Raw genomic sequence first — 22587 nt, forward strand, 5'->3', positions numbered from 1 at the left:
ATCTGCTTATGATCGGAACTCGACACAGCTCCCATGCTACTCTCCATTGGAAATGAATGACTGAATGACCGGTCTGTCGCTTGGAGATGGTGGAAAGCCGGCTTGAAACGCAGTGGAAACGCCAGTATGACGAGGATCGTTTTCATTTTAAAACATAAACGCACCAGTGTAAATGTAGCCTTACATCTAAGGGGGCTGGGACGCATTCACATTACAGCCTCAAGTGTGCGCCACATCTCTGAGTGTAACCGGTGTAAACTAGTAGGTGTGTTTGACTTGACGCGGACCGACTGTGCAGTGCAGACTGATCGGTGTATTACAGTACCACGAGAGCTAAAGAGAGCAGACTGCTCCATGCGCTTTCGAATCGCTCACGCGGATGATCGATCTGCTCCGCACCTCTTCTAGTCAAACACACCGGCTAGTGCTGCAGGCTTATTGGCTCACTGACGCTGATGAGATTAACCCCTTAGGTATCGACGAGACGTTTTTCGATACTCGATGGTATCGAGGCAATTCGGTCGGTGCCTAAAAAGTATTTAAAATTATGGTTGAACCACTGATGTCACATGGACTATTTGAACAATGTCCTTACTATCTTTCTGGGCCTTGAATGTGTCAGTTGCATTGTTGTCTATGAAGAGGGTTGCAAAAAGGTGGAACATTTCCAGTAAATTTAGGAAACATTCCAGAAATTTGGGAAACTTTCCTGGATTTTTTGTAATCTTCCAGGGATTTTTGGAAAGTTTACGGAAATTTTCCACCCCTTTGCAACCCTAGTCAGTAAACTCTCGAATTTCATCAAAAATATCTTAATTTGTGTTCTGAAGATGAATGAACGTCTTACAGGTTTGGAACAACATGAGGGTGACTAATTAATGACAGAATTTTCATTTTTGGGTGAACTATCCCTTTAAGTGTGGGTAATAGTAAAAGTGATGCTTGTCTTGAACTAAATGAACTAAAATAATTGAACTAAATATGTGAATATTTAAAAATTTTAGCAAAGTGCTTTAGAGGTGAACTACATCATGATGAAAGATTAACCATGGGAATCATCAAACATGCCTCCAAAAAAACAAACCTGCAGCCAACGTAGGGATACGCCATCACAAAAACATGGGCTAACATGCCCACACTTGTCACTAGATCAAAGCAGTGTCGATCTAACCTCATAACAACACAAAACATAGTGACTTCATTAATATCAAACCATAAAACCGTATCTGTCATGGGGGAAGATGGGCGTTATCTGAGCTTTGTGACATTGTAATGTGGGTCAGGGTGTGTATTGATCAGATGTGGTGAATTTGCTTTAGTAACCCATTCACCTCACATGGGCCGCACTTCAAACGAAGCATCCCGAGCCAAAACCGGCCAAGTCTTGCCAAAGTACAAAGGTGAGATGGAGATATCCTGGGACTCTAGTTCCCTGTGCGAGTATTAGATTGTGCTTGGATGAGAAGTGGACGCTCGGGACAGGGTATGAACGATCCCGCCTGCCTCTTGGCACAAATTCCTCTCAAACGTAAGTGTCCCGACCGACCCAAACCACAGCGCTCTTGGAAAACAGCTACGACTCTGGGAATGGCATGCTTTAATGCTGAAGAGGGAAACAGAGGGGAGTGGGGGAACTAAAAATAAACCAAGAGAGGAAATTCAAGACAAATTCAATTGTGCCATTACAGTTTAATATCATTAACATGTTGTTTCACCTCCTAAGTAAATATCAGCGGTCCCTCAGTGCAAACCGCTATTTTTCCGCTTGGTTCCTGAGCGGGATACGTTGACCTTGAGATGTCTTCATTTGTTTTGGTTGTGACAGCACAGATGAGGCCTAAGCATAGCAAACTCCACCCTGCCTATAATAGTCTGACCTTAAACACAGTCTACGGAGAGACGTGCAATTTAAGCAGCGCTCTTCTGCGTGTGAGCACATACGCAGAAACCCTGCAGAGAGAGAGGGAGATGAAAGAGGGGCTTGTTGAATCAGCTCTGATAGTGCAGACGTAAACACACAGGCCTGTGTGTCGATACACCTGCTGCCTGCCCTGCCTGGCTCCTCTCCACACAGAGTGAAGGAAGAGTGAGAAGAGTATATAGCGCGTCTCAGAAACACGTGCTCGGACAGCTGCTGCTAATAAAGCCCAGCGGCGCTGCCGTAATTAACCGCACTGTCACACCGCCTCTGTTTTTATCACAATCACAGGGATTACAATGACATACTGTAAATATAGTGCTCAAACCCTACAGAGCTTCTCTAGGTTTTTTCTTTTTCTTTTTTCAAATTAAAGTAATTCATATTTCTCAGATTTTCACAAATAAATAAATAAAAAAAAATTGATTTTTTTATCATTTATATTTTTTATAAATTATCATTTATTTTTATATTATTTGTATTTATATTTTTTTAATATTTATTTTATTAAAACTATAGATCATTTTGCACACATTTTTAATTGGATGCTTTTTCTTACAAGACAAATATGCAATAACAACTGGATATTACACAGTTATTATAATTTTACAAGAAACTTCAAGAATCTGGACTCCAAAACAGCATAAAGTTCATAAACAAGACAAAAGATCAAGAATTGGTTTGTGATTTTAAACCCATTCTTACTGATGCTACCAACACTATCACAAATCACTCTTGCAATTTCTAAAGTTTTTTTAGAAAAAAAATTTCTAAAAATTCTCAAACAAATGTCATTGATTTTGCACGGTCTAAAAATGCATTCACTACTGTTTGGGGTTGGTAAGAATTTTTAAAGAAATTTTTAAGAAGTCTCTTATGCTCACCAAGGCTGCATTCATTTGATTAAAAGTGCAGGAAAACAGTAGCATCGTTAAATATTATTACAATTTAAAACACATTTTTCTATTTTAATATATTTTAAAATGCCATTTATGAAAGCAAATCTGAATTTTCAGCAACTGCTCGTGCTCAAATAACATTTTATATTATCATCAATGTTAAAAACAGCTTACTGTATCGTTAAATATTATTACAATTTAAAACATTTTTCTATTTTAATATATTTTAAAATGCCATTTATGAAAGCAAATCTGAATTTTCAGCAACTGCTCGTGCTCAAATAACATTTTATATTATCATCAATGTTAAAAACAGCTTACTGTATCGTTAAATATTATTACAATTTAAAACATTTTTCTATTTTAATATATTTTAAAATGCCATTTATGAAAGCAAATCTGAATTTTCAGCAACTTCTCATGCTCAAATAACATTTTATATTATCATCAATGTTGAAAACAGCTTACTATTAATATTCTAAACCATTTTTTTCTGGATTATTTTATGAATTCTGTTTGAAAGAACAATTTAAATCAAATTGAAACCTTTTGAGACATTATAAATGACTTTACTGTCACTTTTGACTAAGTGAATATATCCTTGCAGAATATAAGTAGTTGTTTTCACAATGCGTGGGAGTTGGGATTTATTTGCAGCATGTGACAGATGCCATCCATACAGCTTAACTTGTATTGAACTCTGAACATTCCTTTAAACACAGTATGCGTTTGCTGAAATGTCTGCAGGAGTGTAATCTGTGCAGTATGTTCACTGTAATCTCTCCAGTGTGTGTTAACTAATCGCGCGTGTGTGTGCGTTCGCTATAATCTCTCTCTACTGTAGGTCAGAGGTGCTTCGCTGGCTGGATTGTGTTTATATACAAGATGTGGAAGTCGGTGGTGTGCGTGTAATAGGGTGTGGTCTTCCAGATGGCTTTTATGGTGCAGCTGTGGCTTTGTGCGCATGATTGAGCTGTAACTCGAAACATCACACCAAACACACAATTAAGCGACTGACAAACCTACTCATCTGACAAGAATAAACCATAAATCTTTCATTGTCAACAGAGAGGCAGTGTAAGGTGCAACCAGCTGGGTTCAAAACCAACTTTAGAAGTTCATGCCGAGTTTTAAATGTAAACTTCATGGCAGTGTGGCATTTACTCAAAACCACATGGCTCGAGACAACCTATAAAATCTATAAGTAAACACTTTTATGTTGAAAGCACATTCTTGCTGATTAAATCAGTGGGAAAATGGAAGAACATCCCTCTACAGTACAATAACTTTACAAAACATTAAAAATAAAGGGTTTTTCGCCATAGAAGAACCATTTTTGTTTGCCCAAAAAACCTTTCAGAAAAAGAAGAACCAAAAGAACCATTTTTTTGTTAGTGTGATGAACACTTCACAAACTAAAGAAACTTTGTCCACTGTAAACAGCCTTTTGTGTGTTGAAAAGGTCGGAACCATAAAAGCCATGGAACCATAGATTCCAATTCTAGGGTGAATAAAGGTTCTTTTATTGGAATTGATGGTTCTTTGAAGAACTTTTAACATCTATAGAACCTTTCCATTGCACAAAAGGTTCTTTACAGTAGAAAAAGTTTTTTTTTTAATACTTTTTAATGTTCTTCACACCAAGAAAAAAAACAGTTCTGAGAACCATTCACTGAAGGTTCGTTGGCTCATCAAAAATGGTTCTTTCATAGTATTCCTGCAAAAAAAAAAAACTTTTGGAACCTTTACTTTTTCTGATCATTTTAACCCGAAGAAGATTTTCTTTTTCCTGAAAACGCTAGTTAATGTTTTCGCATTGGACTAAAACTTGACTTACCAAAAAATTTGAGTTTTTACACATGTGGTGTTCCCAGACAAAAATGGTCACCTTCAAAAAACTGCTTCTCATTATTCTATATTATTACCAAATTCAGGATTCAATATTTTTATCAACTTGTTTTCTTTCAATTAGTTTTGTATTTCTTTTTGGAGCTAACTGATCATAGGTCTCATTTTTTGAGTGAATATTTTCAAAATTATCCACAATTAATGCTTGTTTACTCAAAAATTGAGGTGCATAAGCTCAAATTAATGAGGCCTGCGATCAATCAGTTCCAAAAAGAAATACAAAACCTGTTGCTGAAAGGCAAATAACAAAGAAAACAAGTTAATAAAAAGATTGAGTCCAAGATTTGGTGAGAAATAGTATAATAAGAGATTTACAAGCCCAGTCATTTTCCACTGGGAACACCAAAGTGTCATTTCAGTGTGTGTTTGTGTTTTCTTACTGGACTCTGTAGTATCTGCGTGACCCTTTTCTTCTGCTCCATCATGTTGAAGTCTTGTCGCAGATCTGGTGACATGTTGCGTGCACGCAGGTATTCAGGGTCGTTTTCGTTGATGCGGTCGAAGTAGCCCTCCCTTTTCCCCACGCTGGGGGCCGGAGGGGTCGTCACCACCCCCTGTCTCGAATCGCCACTCATCTCTACTGAATTTTCCTGCTGTCTTCACCTGGAGAGAAAGAGAGAGATTTAGCTTGAGTATGCGCATGCTGTGTGGAAATGCCATTACTCTAAATACTTATATTTGCCCATCCCTAGTACACACCTAACAATACATACTGCACTGACTGAATCAAAAAACCTGAGAGAGGAAGTCGGTGCACTTCATTTGACAGGCAAAACGGTCTCGATCAGTAATGCCCCAAGGACAGACTCATCATCCCACACAACACGCACATAAGTCCACCGATCAATACAATCAAAAAACAGCCAACCGCACATTAGCTGAACTCGCTTGCTGAGAGTATCTCTATCCACAATGGACTTCGTTCTTTGTTCACCCTCGACAAAAAGAAAAGAGTGACTGTCCCGCCAACAGTGAAGGGTGGTGTCAGGTCAACCAACAGGAGGGCAGCCCTATCCTATAACACTATCAGGTTTAGTTAAGCCTGATTTTTGTTCTCTCTCTCTCTCTCATACACACACTATTGTTCCAGACATGTGGATTTCTCTCTCTAGTGTGAGTCAAGCTGTAGAGCATTAAAAATGACAGAGCACTGAATTTCTCCAGATGGTCCACTACCATTGGTTCGTAAGATTTTTCAAGAAATTAAAGGTGACATCATGAAAATCTGACTTTTTTTCGTGTTTAAGTGCTATAATCGGGTCCCCGGTGCATTATTCGAATGCAACGTTTTTGTATTCGAATGTGGATTTTTATTTTAAATTCGACGAACATTCGAAAATCTAATTATTTTTAGACAGCCCTACTGTATATTACGCTGCTGCCACACAGATCTAATATAGCCTAAACATGCCATTTCTTTCCCAGCTGTTCACCTTCACAGACATAACCAACTGTTTTTGTAACTCGTGTGTTTTTAACAAACTTGTAGAATTTGGCCGTTTAAGCGCAATAAGACATGAAAGAGAACTTAGTTTAGTACTCACATGCCGCGTGACGGCCGCTTGTGGGCGCTCAGAAAACCGTAAAGGCCGATCAGAAGTTGAAACTAATATGGTTTAAAAAGCATGATTTCAGAGCAATAGACATGATAATCAAAACCAAACAGATGTTTTTTTTAGCAGAGTATCTGAGGAAGGAGCTGTAAAGGCACAGCACTATTCTGGAAAAGGGGGCAGGGAGCAGCAGCTCATTTGCATTTAAAGAGACATGCACGAAAACAGCCTGTTTCTGCTTCCAATCAAAATTTCAAAATGATATAATAAGTGATTTGTGGGGTATTTTGAGCTGGAACTTCACAGACACATTCTGGGGCATAATAGGTCTCCTTTAAGACTTTTATCCATCAAGGACGCACTAAATTGATCAAAAGTCATAGGAAAATGCATTTATGATGTTACAACTTAGGTCTAATTCAAATTAATGCTGTTTTTTAAACTTTCCATTCATCAAAGAATCCTCAAGATATCATGAAATTTCATGTTTCTTGAGCATCAAATCAGCATCACAGGAAATTATATTTGCATTTTAAGAATTACATTTAAACACATTCCAACAGAAATTGCAATAACATTCCTCAATTTTTACTATAATTTTGAGCAAATAAATGCAGCCTTGGTGACTATAAAAGACTTCTTTGAAAAACAAAATTTAAAAAATTTAAAAAATCATACAGATCCCATACTTTTGAATGGATTTAAAGATTCGATTCAACCATTTTACTACTCAACGGGTGAAAAAAGTAAGTTTGATCAAAGTAATAGCACACCTCTCCTGAACAGACGACATGATTTCAAGAACCATTCATTCATGAGGCGAAGTTTCCATTCGAGGTTTCTTCAAATCCTTAATCCTAGATATCTTAATAATGACGCTTTGCAAACTCCAGACAGTTGTGCCAGACAGTGTCAGGCATTTCCCAGGCCTCGGTAAAAGCTTTCACCTGTACCTCTCTAGGCTTTCACACTCGCTCTCTTCTGCGATTCACTCTGGAGGGGCTTCTTTTCTCTGCTGTACGTGGCTAAGCTGCTCATTCAGGTCAAATGGCGCTTGGAAAGATGGTTCAGATTAGAGACACACAACTCTGCCAGAAAAAAAAAAAACACACACACATGTACTGAGGGTGGGCTCAATAAATGAGCCCAAGCCAACAACGGCAATACCACACTACACATTTATAGGCGTGTGAAAAAAAAAACCTTATTAACCTGAATAAGAGTTGCATTCTTGGCGGAAAAGCCAAATAAGCACAAACATAAACAAATAAAAATGCTAAAATGGATCAAATAAATCTAAAGGGGAGCGATTAAGGGGACGCCGCTTAAGTTTATTATGCTGTCAAGACAACAAACCGCACGCGTACACACAAAGCTCACGTGTTTCAACTCATGATGCAATATCAAACTTAGCACTAGCGACAACTGTTGTGCTGACGGATGACGACAACTCTGACACACCCACCCAGAAACAGAAACACAACACACAGGCTGCCAAGCCTGAAAGGCAGAACAACTCTAAACAATGACAACAACAACAGGTGGGTGGATATTACCAGACAATAACCACAGTATTTGTCCCTTTAAGATCCAAAAATGAGGTTTAGTCAGCCTTATGTCGTTTCAAAGCTGCCTTTCTTCTACAAAACATAAAATTAAATGGTTATGATGCTATTTCCCGTAAAATGAAAGTGAAAGAGGAAAAAGGGACACCTTTAAAGTAGTCCATATTAAAATAATAGTACTTTTATTCAGCAAGGATGCATTAAATTGATCAAAAGTGACAGTAAAGACATTTATAATGTATTTCTATTTCAAATAAATGCTGTAAATACAAGAATCCTGAAAAAAATGTATCACGGTTTCCATAAAAATATTAAGCAGCACAACTATTTTCAACATTGATAATAATAGGAAATTTCTTGAGCAGCAAATCAGCATATTATGATGATTTCTGAAGATCATGTGACACTGAATAATGAAGTAATGATGCTGAAAATTCAGCTTTGCATCACAAGGACAAATTGTATTTTAAAATATATTAAAATAGAAAACTGTTATCTTAATTTGCAATGATATTACAGTTTTAACTATTATTTTTTTGAGCAAATAAAAGCAGCCCTGGTGAGCATGAGACTTTTCAAAAACATTTTTTTTTAAATCTTAACGACCACAAACTTTTGCGCAGTAATGAAGTCATAAGGACCTCTTTTATGCTACTTCTCCGACAATATAATTTTTGCATCAACTGACCATTTAAAACTTCCCACCATCTGTTAAAAAAATAAACTGCATAATGGAATTAAAATCTGCCAAATATGAATCTGGACATGACTCTAATACTGGGACAGGTGGCAGATGTCCCACACATGAAATTATATAACACGAACGGTCAATCTCAGCTTATCGACTGCTTTATGTACAGCAGTGTGTTGATCTGGGACGTGTTCTTGATTGTTTCAAACTGTCAGAGTGGGTGCATGAGGGGAAAAAAAAAAAAGTGTGGGAAATGTGAGGAAAGAACGGGGAGGATCCTCAATCCTCACTATAGCAGCTGTTCGGTCTCTGAATACAGGCAATAATGAAGTGCTGTGCAGGATTTCTCTTGCATAGACAGGCTTGCAATAACAGAATGGACACTAGTAATACAATAGCCACACAAGACAATAAAATACACTACAGGGACACCAGCAGTACGAGCCACAAGATTCACAGTGTGTCCTACAGTCAATGGCTCATTGTGCAGCCGCTTTCTCTCACACAGTTTAGATGCAGGGTGACAGGATCCCCATTTCAGATAGCAAACCACCTTCAAATGAGCCATTACAACCACTGCATCCCTGGCTGACCTTTGCACTTTTAACACACTAACCGACAACGACTTCGGATTAAAAACAAACAAATTGATTTAACGAATGTCACGACTTTAAAGGGGTCATATGATGCTTTTTTAAAGATCATTATTTTGTGTATTTGGTGTAACAGAATATGTTGACATGCTTTAATGTTCAAAAAACACATTATTTTTCAAATACTGTACATTATTGTAGGTCCTCTATGCCCCGCCTCTCTCAAACGCTTCGTTTTCTACAAAGTCCCTCCTTCCGACAAGCGCAGTCTGCTCTGTTTAAAAATTGACCCTTATGACTGGTTTTGTGGTCCAGGGACACATATTTATAAGTGAGTCCTAAAGTACCTTTGAGTGCAATGTACAGTGCACTCTGCATCCTCCCACACCCCCTCATCTTTAGTATGCACTACTATTTCTCTTCTTATCTTTAGCACTAGCAGCTCTATAAATAGGGCACGAAAGATTTTGGGACTCAAGCCCCGTTCACACCGCCAGCGACACAGCGACAGAGCGACATAATCCCATTCATTTACAATGGAGAGCTGGCGACTTCCGGCGACACGAGCGACAGTGACCGTTGGCGACGGAATGTGGGCGTGTCAAGCGATGCGAGTCAAGCGACAAAAGTTCAGAATTCTTCAACTTTATGCAAATAAGCAGCGAATTACGCGAGCGACAACCAATAGGAGTGAAGAATCTGTCAGTAGCGCTCACACGCCACCGTCTCGAGTGCAGGCAAGACAGGACAGATTTCCTGAGCGATTTCACTGTAATCACATACATGGATATAAAATATGTTTCAGTCGCGGCACAAGGGTCTCGCACTCAGAATAGAAAAGAACAAGGTAAGCGAAAAACAAAAAAACAGTAACATTAACGTTGTTTTAAACTCACAGGAGATGCGACAAAAAGCGTTTAAGATTAACGTTACAAAAAAAAAAAAAGTGTCGGTTGAAGAATAAATCCCTCTTTTGAAGCTGCTCAACGCCGTTGGAATTGCATGCAACGATATGTGTGATCTGCTTAACCACAAAACTTGGCTCTAAATGACAGTTCGTCGTTAAAACATAACCCAGAAAACAAAACGGGGTGTTTTTCCAGAATTTTAAGACGTTAAACTCACCTGTTTGCTCCTCACAGAGTGAAAATCCAGTGAGCGCTCGAGCGCATCTCTCTCATTCCCGCCTCAAGAATCCCAGATTACCTCAGAGGATTAAACACGACAAAAACAGCCCCCGAACTCCACAAACAGACCCCAATTCCACTCAGTAAAGCGCAAAACGCTGCTCTCACACAGCGACACTCCTCTTGCCTCATAAAAGGGGGATTTTCGGTTGTAGTGTGTGTTTGCGAGGATCTGCTTCAGTAGTGAGAGAAACTGAAGCGGTCACGTGACCAACTAATCCGCCCCTTCTCTGAACGCACGAATGCGATCGACCAATCGGAACGCAGGATGTTCACTATGTCCCGCCCACTCGCGTCCCAGCTAGAAGAATTAAAGGTCAGTGTTTACGATACTCAGTGCGTGTGTGAGAGATATAAACGACTGTATGACACAAATCCACACTGTACCTGAATCACACGAGCAGTCAGCGCATAGATTAGAAGAACACAGTTGTGATTCAAAACAACCTTGTGAAAAATTCTGCCAATACAAAATACTGGCAAATTGTGTTCCACTGCATTCAATCAATGTTTTGGGCTCAATACAATCGACAGCATCTGTAACATGCTGTGGATTACCAGGCAACAATGTAGACTTGTTAGTTCGTAAAAGCAAACAAAATTAGCGTTTAATGAAATCTACATATTGCATATTCAATGGATTACAAGCAGAAACATGTAGATTATATTTTGGTTAATTTATTCTTCTATACAAAAGTGTTTTAAGATGTTAAAGGGGTCATATGATGCGATTTCAAGTTTTCCTTTCTCTTTGGAGTGTTACAAGCTGATTCATGTAAAACCACAAATACTGTATTATATTACAGTAGATATTTTAGCATTTAAAACGGGTATCAAAAGAGCAGACAGACGTGTCAGACACTGATATCTCACTCATAAATCTCTCTCTCTCGTAAACCTTTTCCTGTCAACGTAAACACACAGATAAACATAACTCACATACAGTATACACACCTTATCTCAGATGACATCAGGGAAGTAAGGATCATGATTGTTGTGTACACAGACATCCAAGAGTACAGTAAAACAGACCAAACAGACACGAATTCAATCCAGGACATCAGAAAATGTAAAAATTCTATGCAATTTAATGGCAGCATTTGGATATGATCACCGATTAAAGTGAACCAATAAGAAGAGAAAAAGAGAGAGACAAACCGAGTCAGACAGATTATAAATAAATGGTTTCCATGAGACAGTTCACAAAAGTCCAGTGGAAGGACAGTCATTCAGATTGACAGCCAGAGCACATGCAGGAATTCCTGCGAGCCGGCAAAAGCGAGCGGAAAATCTTTGTCTCGTGGTTTGGCCTGAAATAAAGCCAAACTTTTATGGAGACTATGCCCTGTTATCGCTCCCTTTCCCACAATTCCCTCTGCCTACTATTTGACTTGAGCAATACCAACAGAACAGGTGCAGATGTGTGTGCGTACTTCCCTGTGGTCTTACGCAAACACACGCCATCACTGTTTACTCTCTCTCTGATGGTTCTGCTCCATGTTTCCCACAGGTATCTCATTGTACGAGTGCATTACGTGATGCAAAAATGTTGGAATGCAAACACAAGACCTCATCGCAGACCACTTTCCCCTTCAATTACAGACATCCGGGTCTTGCACATTGTTTTTACACTTGGTTCAAACTGGATTTGATAATCCTTGCCCTTTCATACGGCTCTTCTGCGGATCATCAGTCCTTATCACTGCTAAGTGTTTGCATTCGGTGTGAAACCTATTGTTTGCATTGATAAAAACTGTAAAATATAGCCCACAGTTGTGGCTTTACACACACACATTGTTGTGATATCAAATCAGGCCATCATTTCTCATGTTTCGTCATAGTGCGGCTCTTTTTGTGTGATGTCTCAGGGAAGGGCAGAATCATTGTGGCCACTACAGAGGCTAATATTTAACCCACCCTGACTTCTGAGCAATGCAGACAGTGCATGTCAAACAACTCTTCCACACAAACACGCACATTTAAATGACACTCTTACTGAACCTGCACGTAAACTTGGAACGGAGACGAACTCATTAAATTGGTGATCTCAAGCATTTCAGAAGATCATGAACACACCCAAACAGCATCTAAAAGAGACTGTCGTCTCAGGTATTGAGGGATAGAAATGAATTAATTAGGTAAACTAGCTCTGGTGTAGTGAAAATAGATGGGCACATGCAAACATTATGGTCTAGACATGAAGGCACATTAAAAGTAAAATCCTGTGTTTTTCATTATCCATTATTTTGGTGTAAAAGTTGTCTAGTGATTTAGAAATGTCTGAGAATTTATTTATGTAATGGTTAATAATATAATATAAACATTTCTAATATTTAAAATATATTATGTGTTTTAAGACTTTGTTGCATAAAAGAGAAAAGACCTGTTTTAAAAGTTTACAGGGTTTGCGGTAGTGGTCGACCGATATGGGTTTTCTGACAGCCGATACCGATGCCGCTATCTTGTAAAGCAGGGTGGCCGATGGCCGATATAATTTTATTTATTTTAATTCATATTTAAGAAATTTGAAATCATTTGAAAATGGATTAAAAAATAAACGTGTAAAATAAGCATACTTATACTCTAGAACAGTGTTTCCCAACCTTTTTTAAGTCGCGGCACCCTTTGGAAATTTTAGCAAACTTGTGGCACCCTACAAAATTAATTTTGTCACAATATTTGAATTTCTAACTTCGATATAATAATTTGATAAGTATATATATTCGTTGAATGACAACAGCGAACAAGAGGGAGAATGTAAGCGCTGTGTGCTCAGGCGCTGCCACAGCAGTTCTTGGCGCCGTCAAAATAAAAGTCCCGCCTCTAACACATCGGCCAAACAGAAAAACTTATTGGCCGATGCAGATATTTGAAAAATGGCAGATATCGGCCGATATATCGGTCCGACCACTAGTTTGCAGAACTGCCGTCAAAATAAAAGTCCCGCCTCGAACACATCAGCCAAACAGAAAAACTTATCGGCCGATGACGATATTTGAAAAATGGCAGATATCGGCAGATATATCGGCCTTGGCGATATATCGGTCCGACCACTAGTTTGCAGTCTGTTCCAAAATCTCGTGAGCAGGTAATGCACATTGCGCTTGTAATAATGTTTAGTAAATACCGTATAAAATGAAATTTAACTCTTTCCCTGCCAGCTTTAAAAAAAAAAAAAAAACATTGTTAGCCACTGCCATTTTGATAATTTTCACTAAATTTTCATGGCCCACAGAATATTTTGTTGAATGACTATCTGAACATGCAATATGCCAAAAGAAAAAAAGCCTCTTCTTTAAACAAACAAACAAACAAAAAAATTATCAACACTTGAATGTTGAAAATGTCATTTAAAAAAAAAAAAAAGCTGAGAGAATCACATTTCTTAAAAGACTACATCCAAACATAGATAAAAACATAGATGGAGTCGATCGCTTCCATCAACACATCCAAAGCTTGCACAGTTCTATAACACTTTCTGGGTCGTCATTTCATTCGGTAACGTTAGGCAGTTTTGATTTATGCTGTATGATGATCGTGTTATTTTTGCATATGCATCTTATCTCAGATCGCTTGATTCTGCTTTTTCTTTGCCTGTGTTTGATACAGAGATTTACTCTTTCAGAAAATAATAATATCACGTCCTACCGTATATAACAATAAAAATGCGTCAAGCCGGAAAGTCAGTCAATGGCGGGGAAAGAGTTAATTTCAGCAATTTCTGTGTCAGATTAATTTTCTATTATTAAATATGCACAGTATATCAGCTAACCATCATCCTAATCTCAAGCTATCAGAACCCAGTTGACCACTAGGCTACTTTCAAAACAAGATCAGTGGATGCATCTTTTGTAAAAACACTTTTTTTTTTAGTCTTTAATAGTCTGACTGTCAATAGTGTGTCTGAAATCACATTTACATTCTTAAAGGGATCCCTGGGTATTAAGACTTGTATGGCTTAATATAATGTAAATTATGTCTCTTCCTGAAATATGTAGTAGAAGACCCATTAAAGATTTATGTTATTTTAAAAACACTAAAGTGAAGTGAAAAAAGAAGCGGGTCTTTAGGAAGTATTATTTGTCCACAGGCATCTTCCCATTCTTTTCTCCTCTTCTTGTGAAGTCTTGCATTGCTTCTCTTGTTGCCCTTCGACTGAAAATTACAACCAAAAGTCACACAATGTGATATCGTATCAGTATTTTATTTTCTGAGTTGTGTATTCTGAGTTGTGTTGCGGTAAAAAGCCAAAGACTATAGAAATAAGCGCCAGTAGCTCACCGAGTGCAACCATTTGACGTCATCGACGCAGAATGTACTGTGCACATAAAATAATGGCGCCCCCCATAGTCCAAAAACCATGTCGATTTTTTAAAATAACATACATCTTTCATGGGGTTTCTACTATATATTTAAATAAGAGACATCATTTACGTTATATTAAGCTATACATGTCTTAATACCCGGGGATCCCTTTAAGACTGATGCTTGGACGGCTGTATTGGTATTCTTGCATTTCAGTATCATATTTTCGTGTTTGTCTGTCAGCCAGACAGTAAAGTTCATAGCTGATATACAAGCATGTGCCAAGATCCACCTGTAGCACTGCAGCTCCAGGAGGGCAGCCTCACCTGACAGCCGTCAACACATTCCCCAAGTGTAGCAAGCGTAACTTAGGGAGCAACCATCTTGGAAACACGCACACAGTAGACAAACAGTCTCTGCTGCATCTTTGTATGTTGTCATTTTTCAGATTCTAAACAGATAACTGGTAATAATTACCATGGAGATGCACAAAAAAATAAACAAATCTTCTGAATGCGCAAACATATCAACTTCATAGGCCTATATATTAAAACGTGAGTTGGATAAGTCACATTACCTTCATATTTTGTTCGGAATCTGACCTGGTCAGAGAGTAAAAGGTGAAATTTCCTGCTAGGTGCACTGACTTTTCCAATAACAGCGGATGCAGCTTGACAAATACTGTAGTTTTCACTCAGCCGTGAACTCTCCGTGATTGTATGCTTTATCTAGAGAGAGTTCCTCAAGGGAAATTATTTTACCTTGAACTGTTTGAGTCTTGAGCCGATTTCCGATTGTTTTAATTCAATCCGAGTCAGAGCATCACAGGATGCAAAAAAGGCTTTAAAGAGAACATAATGGAAAACAGGATTTTCCTTGCTCTTTTGAAATAAGAGTCTGATGTACAATGGTGTCATACTTTAAAGTTTACAATATAAAGCCCCCTCCCTCATCCACCAAGACAATTTATGAAAACTTGCTAAACTAACTTTTAAAAAGGCAACAACACAATAGATAAGTGTAGAATATGGCAAAGTAGTAGTATAAGACAGTTAATCTTCTCCTTGAATAACCTTATGTACTGAAAACCCAGTACATTCTCATCTTGCTACAGATCTGTGTTTAATTAGCTATTCTTGGTATCCTATTATTCTCAATGCGGATCAAAGCCTTTTCCAAATAAAGTAGTGCCAGCATTAATTTCACACTAATAACCTGCTCGCTCGCTCATTCATGTTTAGCGATTATGTAATGGCTGATGACATAGAGAGACACGTTGCTCTTTTGATCATGAAAGCCGCAAAAAAGACGACAAGCTGTAATTCTGAATAATAGAGATGGCAACCGTTCACAATACAACATGTGATGCTATTGGCACCTATACAATTTTGCTAAATCACCTGACTTTGTGCTAGACTGCTGCTTTGTTCTTATTTCACTGAAATTAAAGATAGACTGAACACTTATGTACACTGATGCACACTTTATAATAAAATTCATCTCAACACAATCAGTTAATTATGAGTTAATTAGTCAATTTTAATTATTTTATTTATTTATCAATCAACTCGCAGACTTTACGTCTTTCACAGATTATCAGATGGATCACAGTTTGAGAACCACAGACTGCACAAACCAAACAAACACCAATAATCACCATATAACTGATCCATTGAAAACATCCTTTCCCAAAAGAACTATCCAGAAACCATTCACCCATGTGTAATAGGCCTCATTTTGTGATGACGCTGATAAATAAACTGATAAAGAGGATGTTTGTGTGCTGCTATGTATCACATGGCACTGCTGTGACTCTCCATGTCATGACCACACAAGTTCAAGCCCCTCGGGACAGAGTCATTTCAGAGGCACAGATTAGATCCTGATGGAGGATATATCACATGGGGCTGTCAAACCTGTTCGTAGTAGAATTAGTTAGTTGAATTAGTTCAAATCACAATGTAAACCCTCCAATAATTTACAAAACAGTTTAGCCTATTTCTAAAGTTATAACAGGATTCTCAAGGAACTAATTGCTGTCCTATCATTTTCCATTTGTTCTTTATCAAAATTACCAAGAGAATTATTAACAGAACTATTAAGGAACAGCAAACGTCGAGTGGAATCAAAAATGGAATCCGTAAATTTCGTACAAAATCCCATTACCAACTCCAAGTCTCAGCTCTCATTTTACTTATCTGATATCAGCATAACCTGATCTGATTAGGTCAAGCTCAAAACTTTACTTTGTGAACTCAGAAACGAAGGGAATGTCAAGAAGCGACCTTTAGCACAGCATAATAGCCATCTCACTGTCCCTGTGGAGCCATTTCAACATTTCTGGCAAGGGAATGAGTAAATAAAAAAGAATGAATATTAGAGAGACAAAGGGAACAAGAGACTCATTCACATCTGCAGATGCCATTGTTGCAATCTAAAAAATGTAATTTCACAGTCACACCATGTCCATTGTGGGGTCGATTATGAGAGAGATGATTACTGCAAGTTCATGAGATAAAGCTGAACTCCTGGCCTTAACCAGGACTTGTGACAGTAGATTTGCGACTTGTCATTGAAAAATATTGAACTGAAACAAACAAAGCTTGCATGGATGAAGGAAGGGATGACTGTTTCCTGGAAGGGTATTGCGCAGTCAGGAAAAAGAAACACTGTGTGTGTGTGTGTGTGTGTGTGTGTGACAATGATGTATTACCCCATGAGCCAAAAGACTTTCTCACAAGTTTTGTATGACCACTCCTCCACACACACACACTTAAAAACATCTGCTGTCCACTCAGCCAAACTATCAGAGGTTTCCAGGGAGACAAACACAAACAGTGGAGATGTATGTTGTGGCCCCACCTCGTGCCCTAAGAGAGCAATCCCCTTCCTTCAAACTTCACATATGGTCCTCTTTACCATCTTCAAGGGACTCATATATAGAAAACATCTCAAACATACGATAACATAAACCATGTGTACAAAAGCTTTAAGAAATAATGGAGCAAACGTGCAATTATATGGGATGATCTTCCGTCTTCGTTCTTTGTATGAGACCTCATGTCGAGCCCTTCGCTAGATTATGACGTTATTATCTGCCACCTGCTACGAGTAACCACCTAGATGTGAAGATTTTCATAGGCGTCCCAAAGTGTGAACAAATACATGCTAGGTCATGAACTTGAACTTTGACCCTTTCAGCCACTAGATGAAAGAGTGATTTGTAGGATGAAGGGTTACTGAGGGGAGTTACGAGCTTTCTTTCCTCTGGGTCTCTTTGTGTTTTCAAAGCACATTGACTGAATGAAGGAATCACGCAGAACTTTCTCCTATGAGGTCGTCATGTCCTGCTCAGGAATTCCCCCCAACTGAAGGAAGAAAACTTGTTTTATTCAGGGGGTCTCATCTGAAAGGCAAGAAAGCCTTCTGAAAAGCCTGTTAACATTTTGATCTCAGTTCTTTCTGGGCTTGTTTTGAATAGTCAAGCTACAAGCAAGTTTAGATGCAGGCCATCAGCAAATGTTGTAGGTGCAACAATGGTTTCCTGCATTGCTTAGTTTCTGGCCTATTAATGTAAGGTAGTGTCTCTTGGGATGGATTAAAGACTGGATTTGTTGTCTAAAGGTTGTTCTGGTAAGATGGTAAAAAAAAATGAAGTGGCTCTCACGCAAAGCCAAGATCCTGCAATCATTTAGGGCAGGAAATGCAATAGGCAGGAGGTGTAACTCAAAGTTTAGGAAGAGTAGGGACTGGAGAATATGGCTGCAAGTTGCATGAAAAGCAAATTAATTCATGGGGAAAACTAGGAAAAACCAAATAGTGTTTCTCAATATTCAAGGTCGGAATTGATCTCTTTAGGATGAAAGGAAACTGTGGTTGAATATTGGCTTTGATGATAATGTATTAATTATCAATGAGCTTTTAACTAGCACTGAAAGCTGCAAGGCTCTGTTCCAATCTGGCATGTTTGTAATAGAAAACAGTTCAGCTGGAGGAAGTGAATCAAGTCCCCACCGAGGTGGTTATTTCTCCATTTCTCTGAGAGAACTGTGGATGCCCCACTGTGTATCAATACTAAACACCCATCGGCAGGGGTCTGGAAAATTCCGAAGCCCCTGTGAAGTGAGCAGAAGGTCAGCTCCAAGCTGAACCAGCAGTAAAGGTCAAGATAGAGACCCATAGATGTCCACTCACCCAGCAGCGGGAGCCATCACTTCCCCTGCCAAATCCATTTATACAGCACCACCTCCTGCCGAAACACCATTCAGCTAGTAACGCTGTTCAAGACTAGCTCTTCCCAAACAGATATAAGAGTTTGTGGGAGTTGCTTTGTCCATTCAAGGGTCCATACAGGACCTGTCACTAGATTTGCTGCAAAACCTCAGAAAACCACTTTCTATTTCTTGTGCAATTGGCCATTAATGTCTGAGTGGTGATGGGTCTCCGCAGTTGGGATGAGGCAGATCAAGAGAACTAAAGAGACAGAAAGCAAGGAGCCAAACTTCCTGACAGACAAAGGGATCCTGCAGGGTCGCAGGCATCCAGCCAGAGCTTGCACTGTCTATGGAAACAACACGCAAAGAGACTGAAGCATAAGTAATATGTGACTCAGAACCAACAGTAAATCCTAAACTCACAAGTCGTCTGTCAGTTTTGAATTCCAGTCCAGAATTCTAGAACATTAAAGAAAACAATTGCCGTCAAGTTCAACAACATTCAAGTCCAAACACAATTATATCCAACATAAAATAAACTTGAGTCATCCCGTTTCCCCACAAACAGGGCTCATCATCAGGACCGTGAATATTGTCCAGGATAAGGGGAGTCTTTTAAGGTCCCCTATGATATAGCCTACTCACGAGCGAGCCTACTTCTAAAAACTTCATCCCGGACATTGTAAATTTACCAGCAAACCTGCCCACGAGTATGGAAAATTTGTTCCTCAGGAAGAGCCTTGACAATGGACCACCAATAGACACAGCTGTCACAGTCAGGGTTGTTGAGCCGGTCTGAGGGGGCATGTCAGTGCCTTTTCAATGGAGTAGTTTGCGCTCACTCATATGAGTTGTATCCCTCCTAGTGTGTTGATTTAAGACTAAAGGTCACTCCTTCCAGCTGTTTCCTTCCACACTCCATGGAGTGAAGAAGTAATGAATGAGTGTAGACCATTCGGGGAGGAAGGTACTGACTGCTCAAGGGGTTCTCTGTAACTGTAAACATGTACATGTGATGCAACACAGGCAAGTCATTTTTAGTAACAGAGTTTTAAAGAACAAAGTAAGGATGTGACCTAAAAAAAGGTAAGGAACATTTTTAGAATTGCATATCACAGTCTGTAAAATCCCTTGATACCTTACACCCGTGATGGTGCTGATGTGATCCAGACAGGTTGTAAAATGTTTCCTCTCTGCAAAGTTGCCCATCACAAATCACCCATTTTGACCATGGCAACTCAAGCATTAAGATATCTCCTCATAAATGGTCCTGGGTGTGGATCCCACATGCCTCAATGGCCAAGAGACTGAAATATAATCCTGTGCTAGGGAAATGTTTTTTGAGTGTTGAATCTACGCTGAGGCAAATCACCCAGCTCTCCTCAACAGGCCATTTCAGGCTGGGTTTGAGTCACAAGACAACGTGTCACAAAATGTGAGCTTCAATGTGCACAAAGGACTGTCATGAAGTGAGAGAAGAACAATAAAATAGAGAGATCATACTTACTGCAGATGCTGCAATGCATTTCTCCAATGTAATAACTGATACAGTTTAATTTGGACATACACCACACTCAGCATATACAGAGAAAGAACATTAAACTGGCCTCTCATATTTTTATATAATTGCAGACTATATAATTTATACATTTTTACTATATTTCTGAATCATTTTACCTTCAGGGACATTCAAGGGTTTTTATCCGATTTAGCTAACATTTGAGGACTTTTTTGTCCCCAAAGTACACAGTACTTCTACACACAAGTATCAATACCTCATTCTTGAATCTTATTTCATTTCCCACCTTTTTTCAACTTTCTCACACACATGTAACTGTATAAACAGGCTACTGGCCTACCTGGTCGGATTAATGTTTTTGCCACAAAGAAAACCTGAGATCAAGAGACAGAATATGAGACACGAGGAGTGTGAGCACAGTAAGATTTTTTCAAGGTGAGGCAGCATGTGTCTGAATTTACTGGTCACTGGTAAACCAATAAAAACCTTCCAGACTGTCTCACTTCTCAGCAGTGACCAATGGGGAGAATATCACTCTCATACACCCGCTATGATCTCAGTTTCTCTTTTATTTCTCTCTCCCTTTCTGTTTAATTCATCATCTCTCTCTCAGTCCTGAGCAGTGTATGGATTGTGTGAGCTCAGAACTGGTGGATGACTCATATTCCATTTTTTTCTGTCTGTCCCTGAAATGGATTTACAACATACATAAGGAGATATTAAAGACTACACTGTGTCCATTATGGTAGGTTTGGTGATGGTCAGTGGAAAGATCTTTTAAGGACAGCCTGCATACTGTAATTTTCCCCAACAACAACCTGCTGACAATAATATCATCAGACTCAAGAGTAAAGTTTTTTTTTTTTTTTTCATATTCGTCATCCTTTCCTATCAAAATGCTTGCTACAGATACAAAAACACAGAAAATCGAACCTGGTCTAAATTTTTTTATGATGGACGAAGTTTCAGAGGCAGTGTGTAAACATGATTGACACAACGTGAAGTCGTATTTATTTTTTAACGTGCGAAAATTTCGGACAAGAATTTCGGACTAAGTATACAAAGTACTGTCATTGAAAAATATTGTAGTAGTTGTTGGTAAGTATAAAACAACATATATTGAATTTATACTTGCTAGATGAGTTGCTGTTAAATTCCCTCTCTTTTTTTCTCCCTGTTCCTCTTGGTACAGAATGAATATTGGACTGGGACATTCTTGCATAGTCTTGTTATCCTGTTTTCTTTGCCCCTGCTCTCTCCATCTCTTCCTATTCCTCACTGCTGCCATCCCTCCCTCCACCCATCCAACCAGTACTAATGCCTCTCTTCTTCCACCTCACCGACTCCCAGCACTCGTTTGTCTTTGCTCTTTGTTCGGCGGAGTGGAGAGGACGGATGGGTCCAGGCCCCCTCAGAGAGCCTCTCTCTGTCTCCAATGACGGACAGTGCAATACTCTCCCTGCCCCACCCACATATGGAAAAATAAATAAGTGTCCACATGTAGCCACAGAATGTTAAAGGGGTCATATGATGCTATTTTAAAGATCATTATTTTGTGCAAACACAGCGTCTCCCTGTCATGGCTGCATCAACACAACTGCTGTTCCTGAAACCACGCCTTCTTTCTTTGCGTGCACATTTGGGCGGCATTATGCTAATATTTCCACATAGTGACGTAGATATGTGGGGGGGTGTTAGAACGAGCCGTTTTAGGTAGGCGTGGTTGACTCTTAACTTTTATAAAGAATATCTCTTTGGATTTGAGACTTTAGTCTTTGCAACTTTACAGATCTTCTTTATGCACCAAGAGCTTGTAACACTCCAAAGAGAAAGGAAAAATTGAAATCGCATCATATGACCCCTTTAATAGCTTCCATATCTCTGCTCTCCACCTGCCAAAATGCAAGGAAGTCCATAATACAGATCCTGACGTATTGCATTATACACCATAAATCTCTAGAGTCAACGATTACTAAGAATCTTCATTCAGAGAATCCTGAAGCAAACTGAGGTAGACTTTTTTTTGCAAGCAGTTTGAGTGGCAGCTCAACCAAAACAGTCTATAAAGAGTTTGAAACTTTAAGTCATCATTTTTGCAATTCTATTTGATGCCATCAGTGGACCAGAAATGGAATACTTTACCTTGAATTGTAACACAGTTTTAGATGCCATGAAGGTCTGAATCATTTCTAGACTTTAACCTAACAGTATTACAGTGAAATCAGGACCACTTGG

The 22587-nt window shown here is 38.9% G+C and overlaps 1 protein-coding gene across 3 annotated transcripts in view; it reads right to left on the minus strand.

The window, feature by feature from the left end:
- LOC107717656 (gamma-adducin-like) overlaps positions 1–22587 on the minus strand; it is a 95218-nt gene that overhangs the window by 26344 nt on the left and 46287 nt on the right. For 2 of the 3 annotated variants that reach the window (XM_016524473.1, XM_016524471.1), the window contains exons 1-2: positions 10253–10525; positions 5106–5328 (exon numbers count right to left, since the gene is read on the minus strand). In XM_016524473.1, the coding sequence (XP_016379959.1) occupies positions 5106–5300 (195 nt within the window). In that variant the 5' untranslated portion in view covers positions 5301–5328; positions 10253–10525. Of the gene's footprint in view, positions 1–5105; positions 5329–10252; positions 10526–22587 lie in introns of those variants that run through there. The other variant, XM_016524472.1, reaches the window with a different exon arrangement.

Source organism: Sinocyclocheilus rhinocerous, unplaced genomic scaffold, assembly GCF_001515625.1.
Source record: "Sinocyclocheilus rhinocerous isolate Xijiao unplaced genomic scaffold, SAMN03320098_v1.1 scaffold633, whole genome shotgun sequence".
NCBI lineage: Eukaryota > Metazoa > Chordata > Actinopteri > Cypriniformes > Cyprinidae > Sinocyclocheilus > Sinocyclocheilus rhinocerous.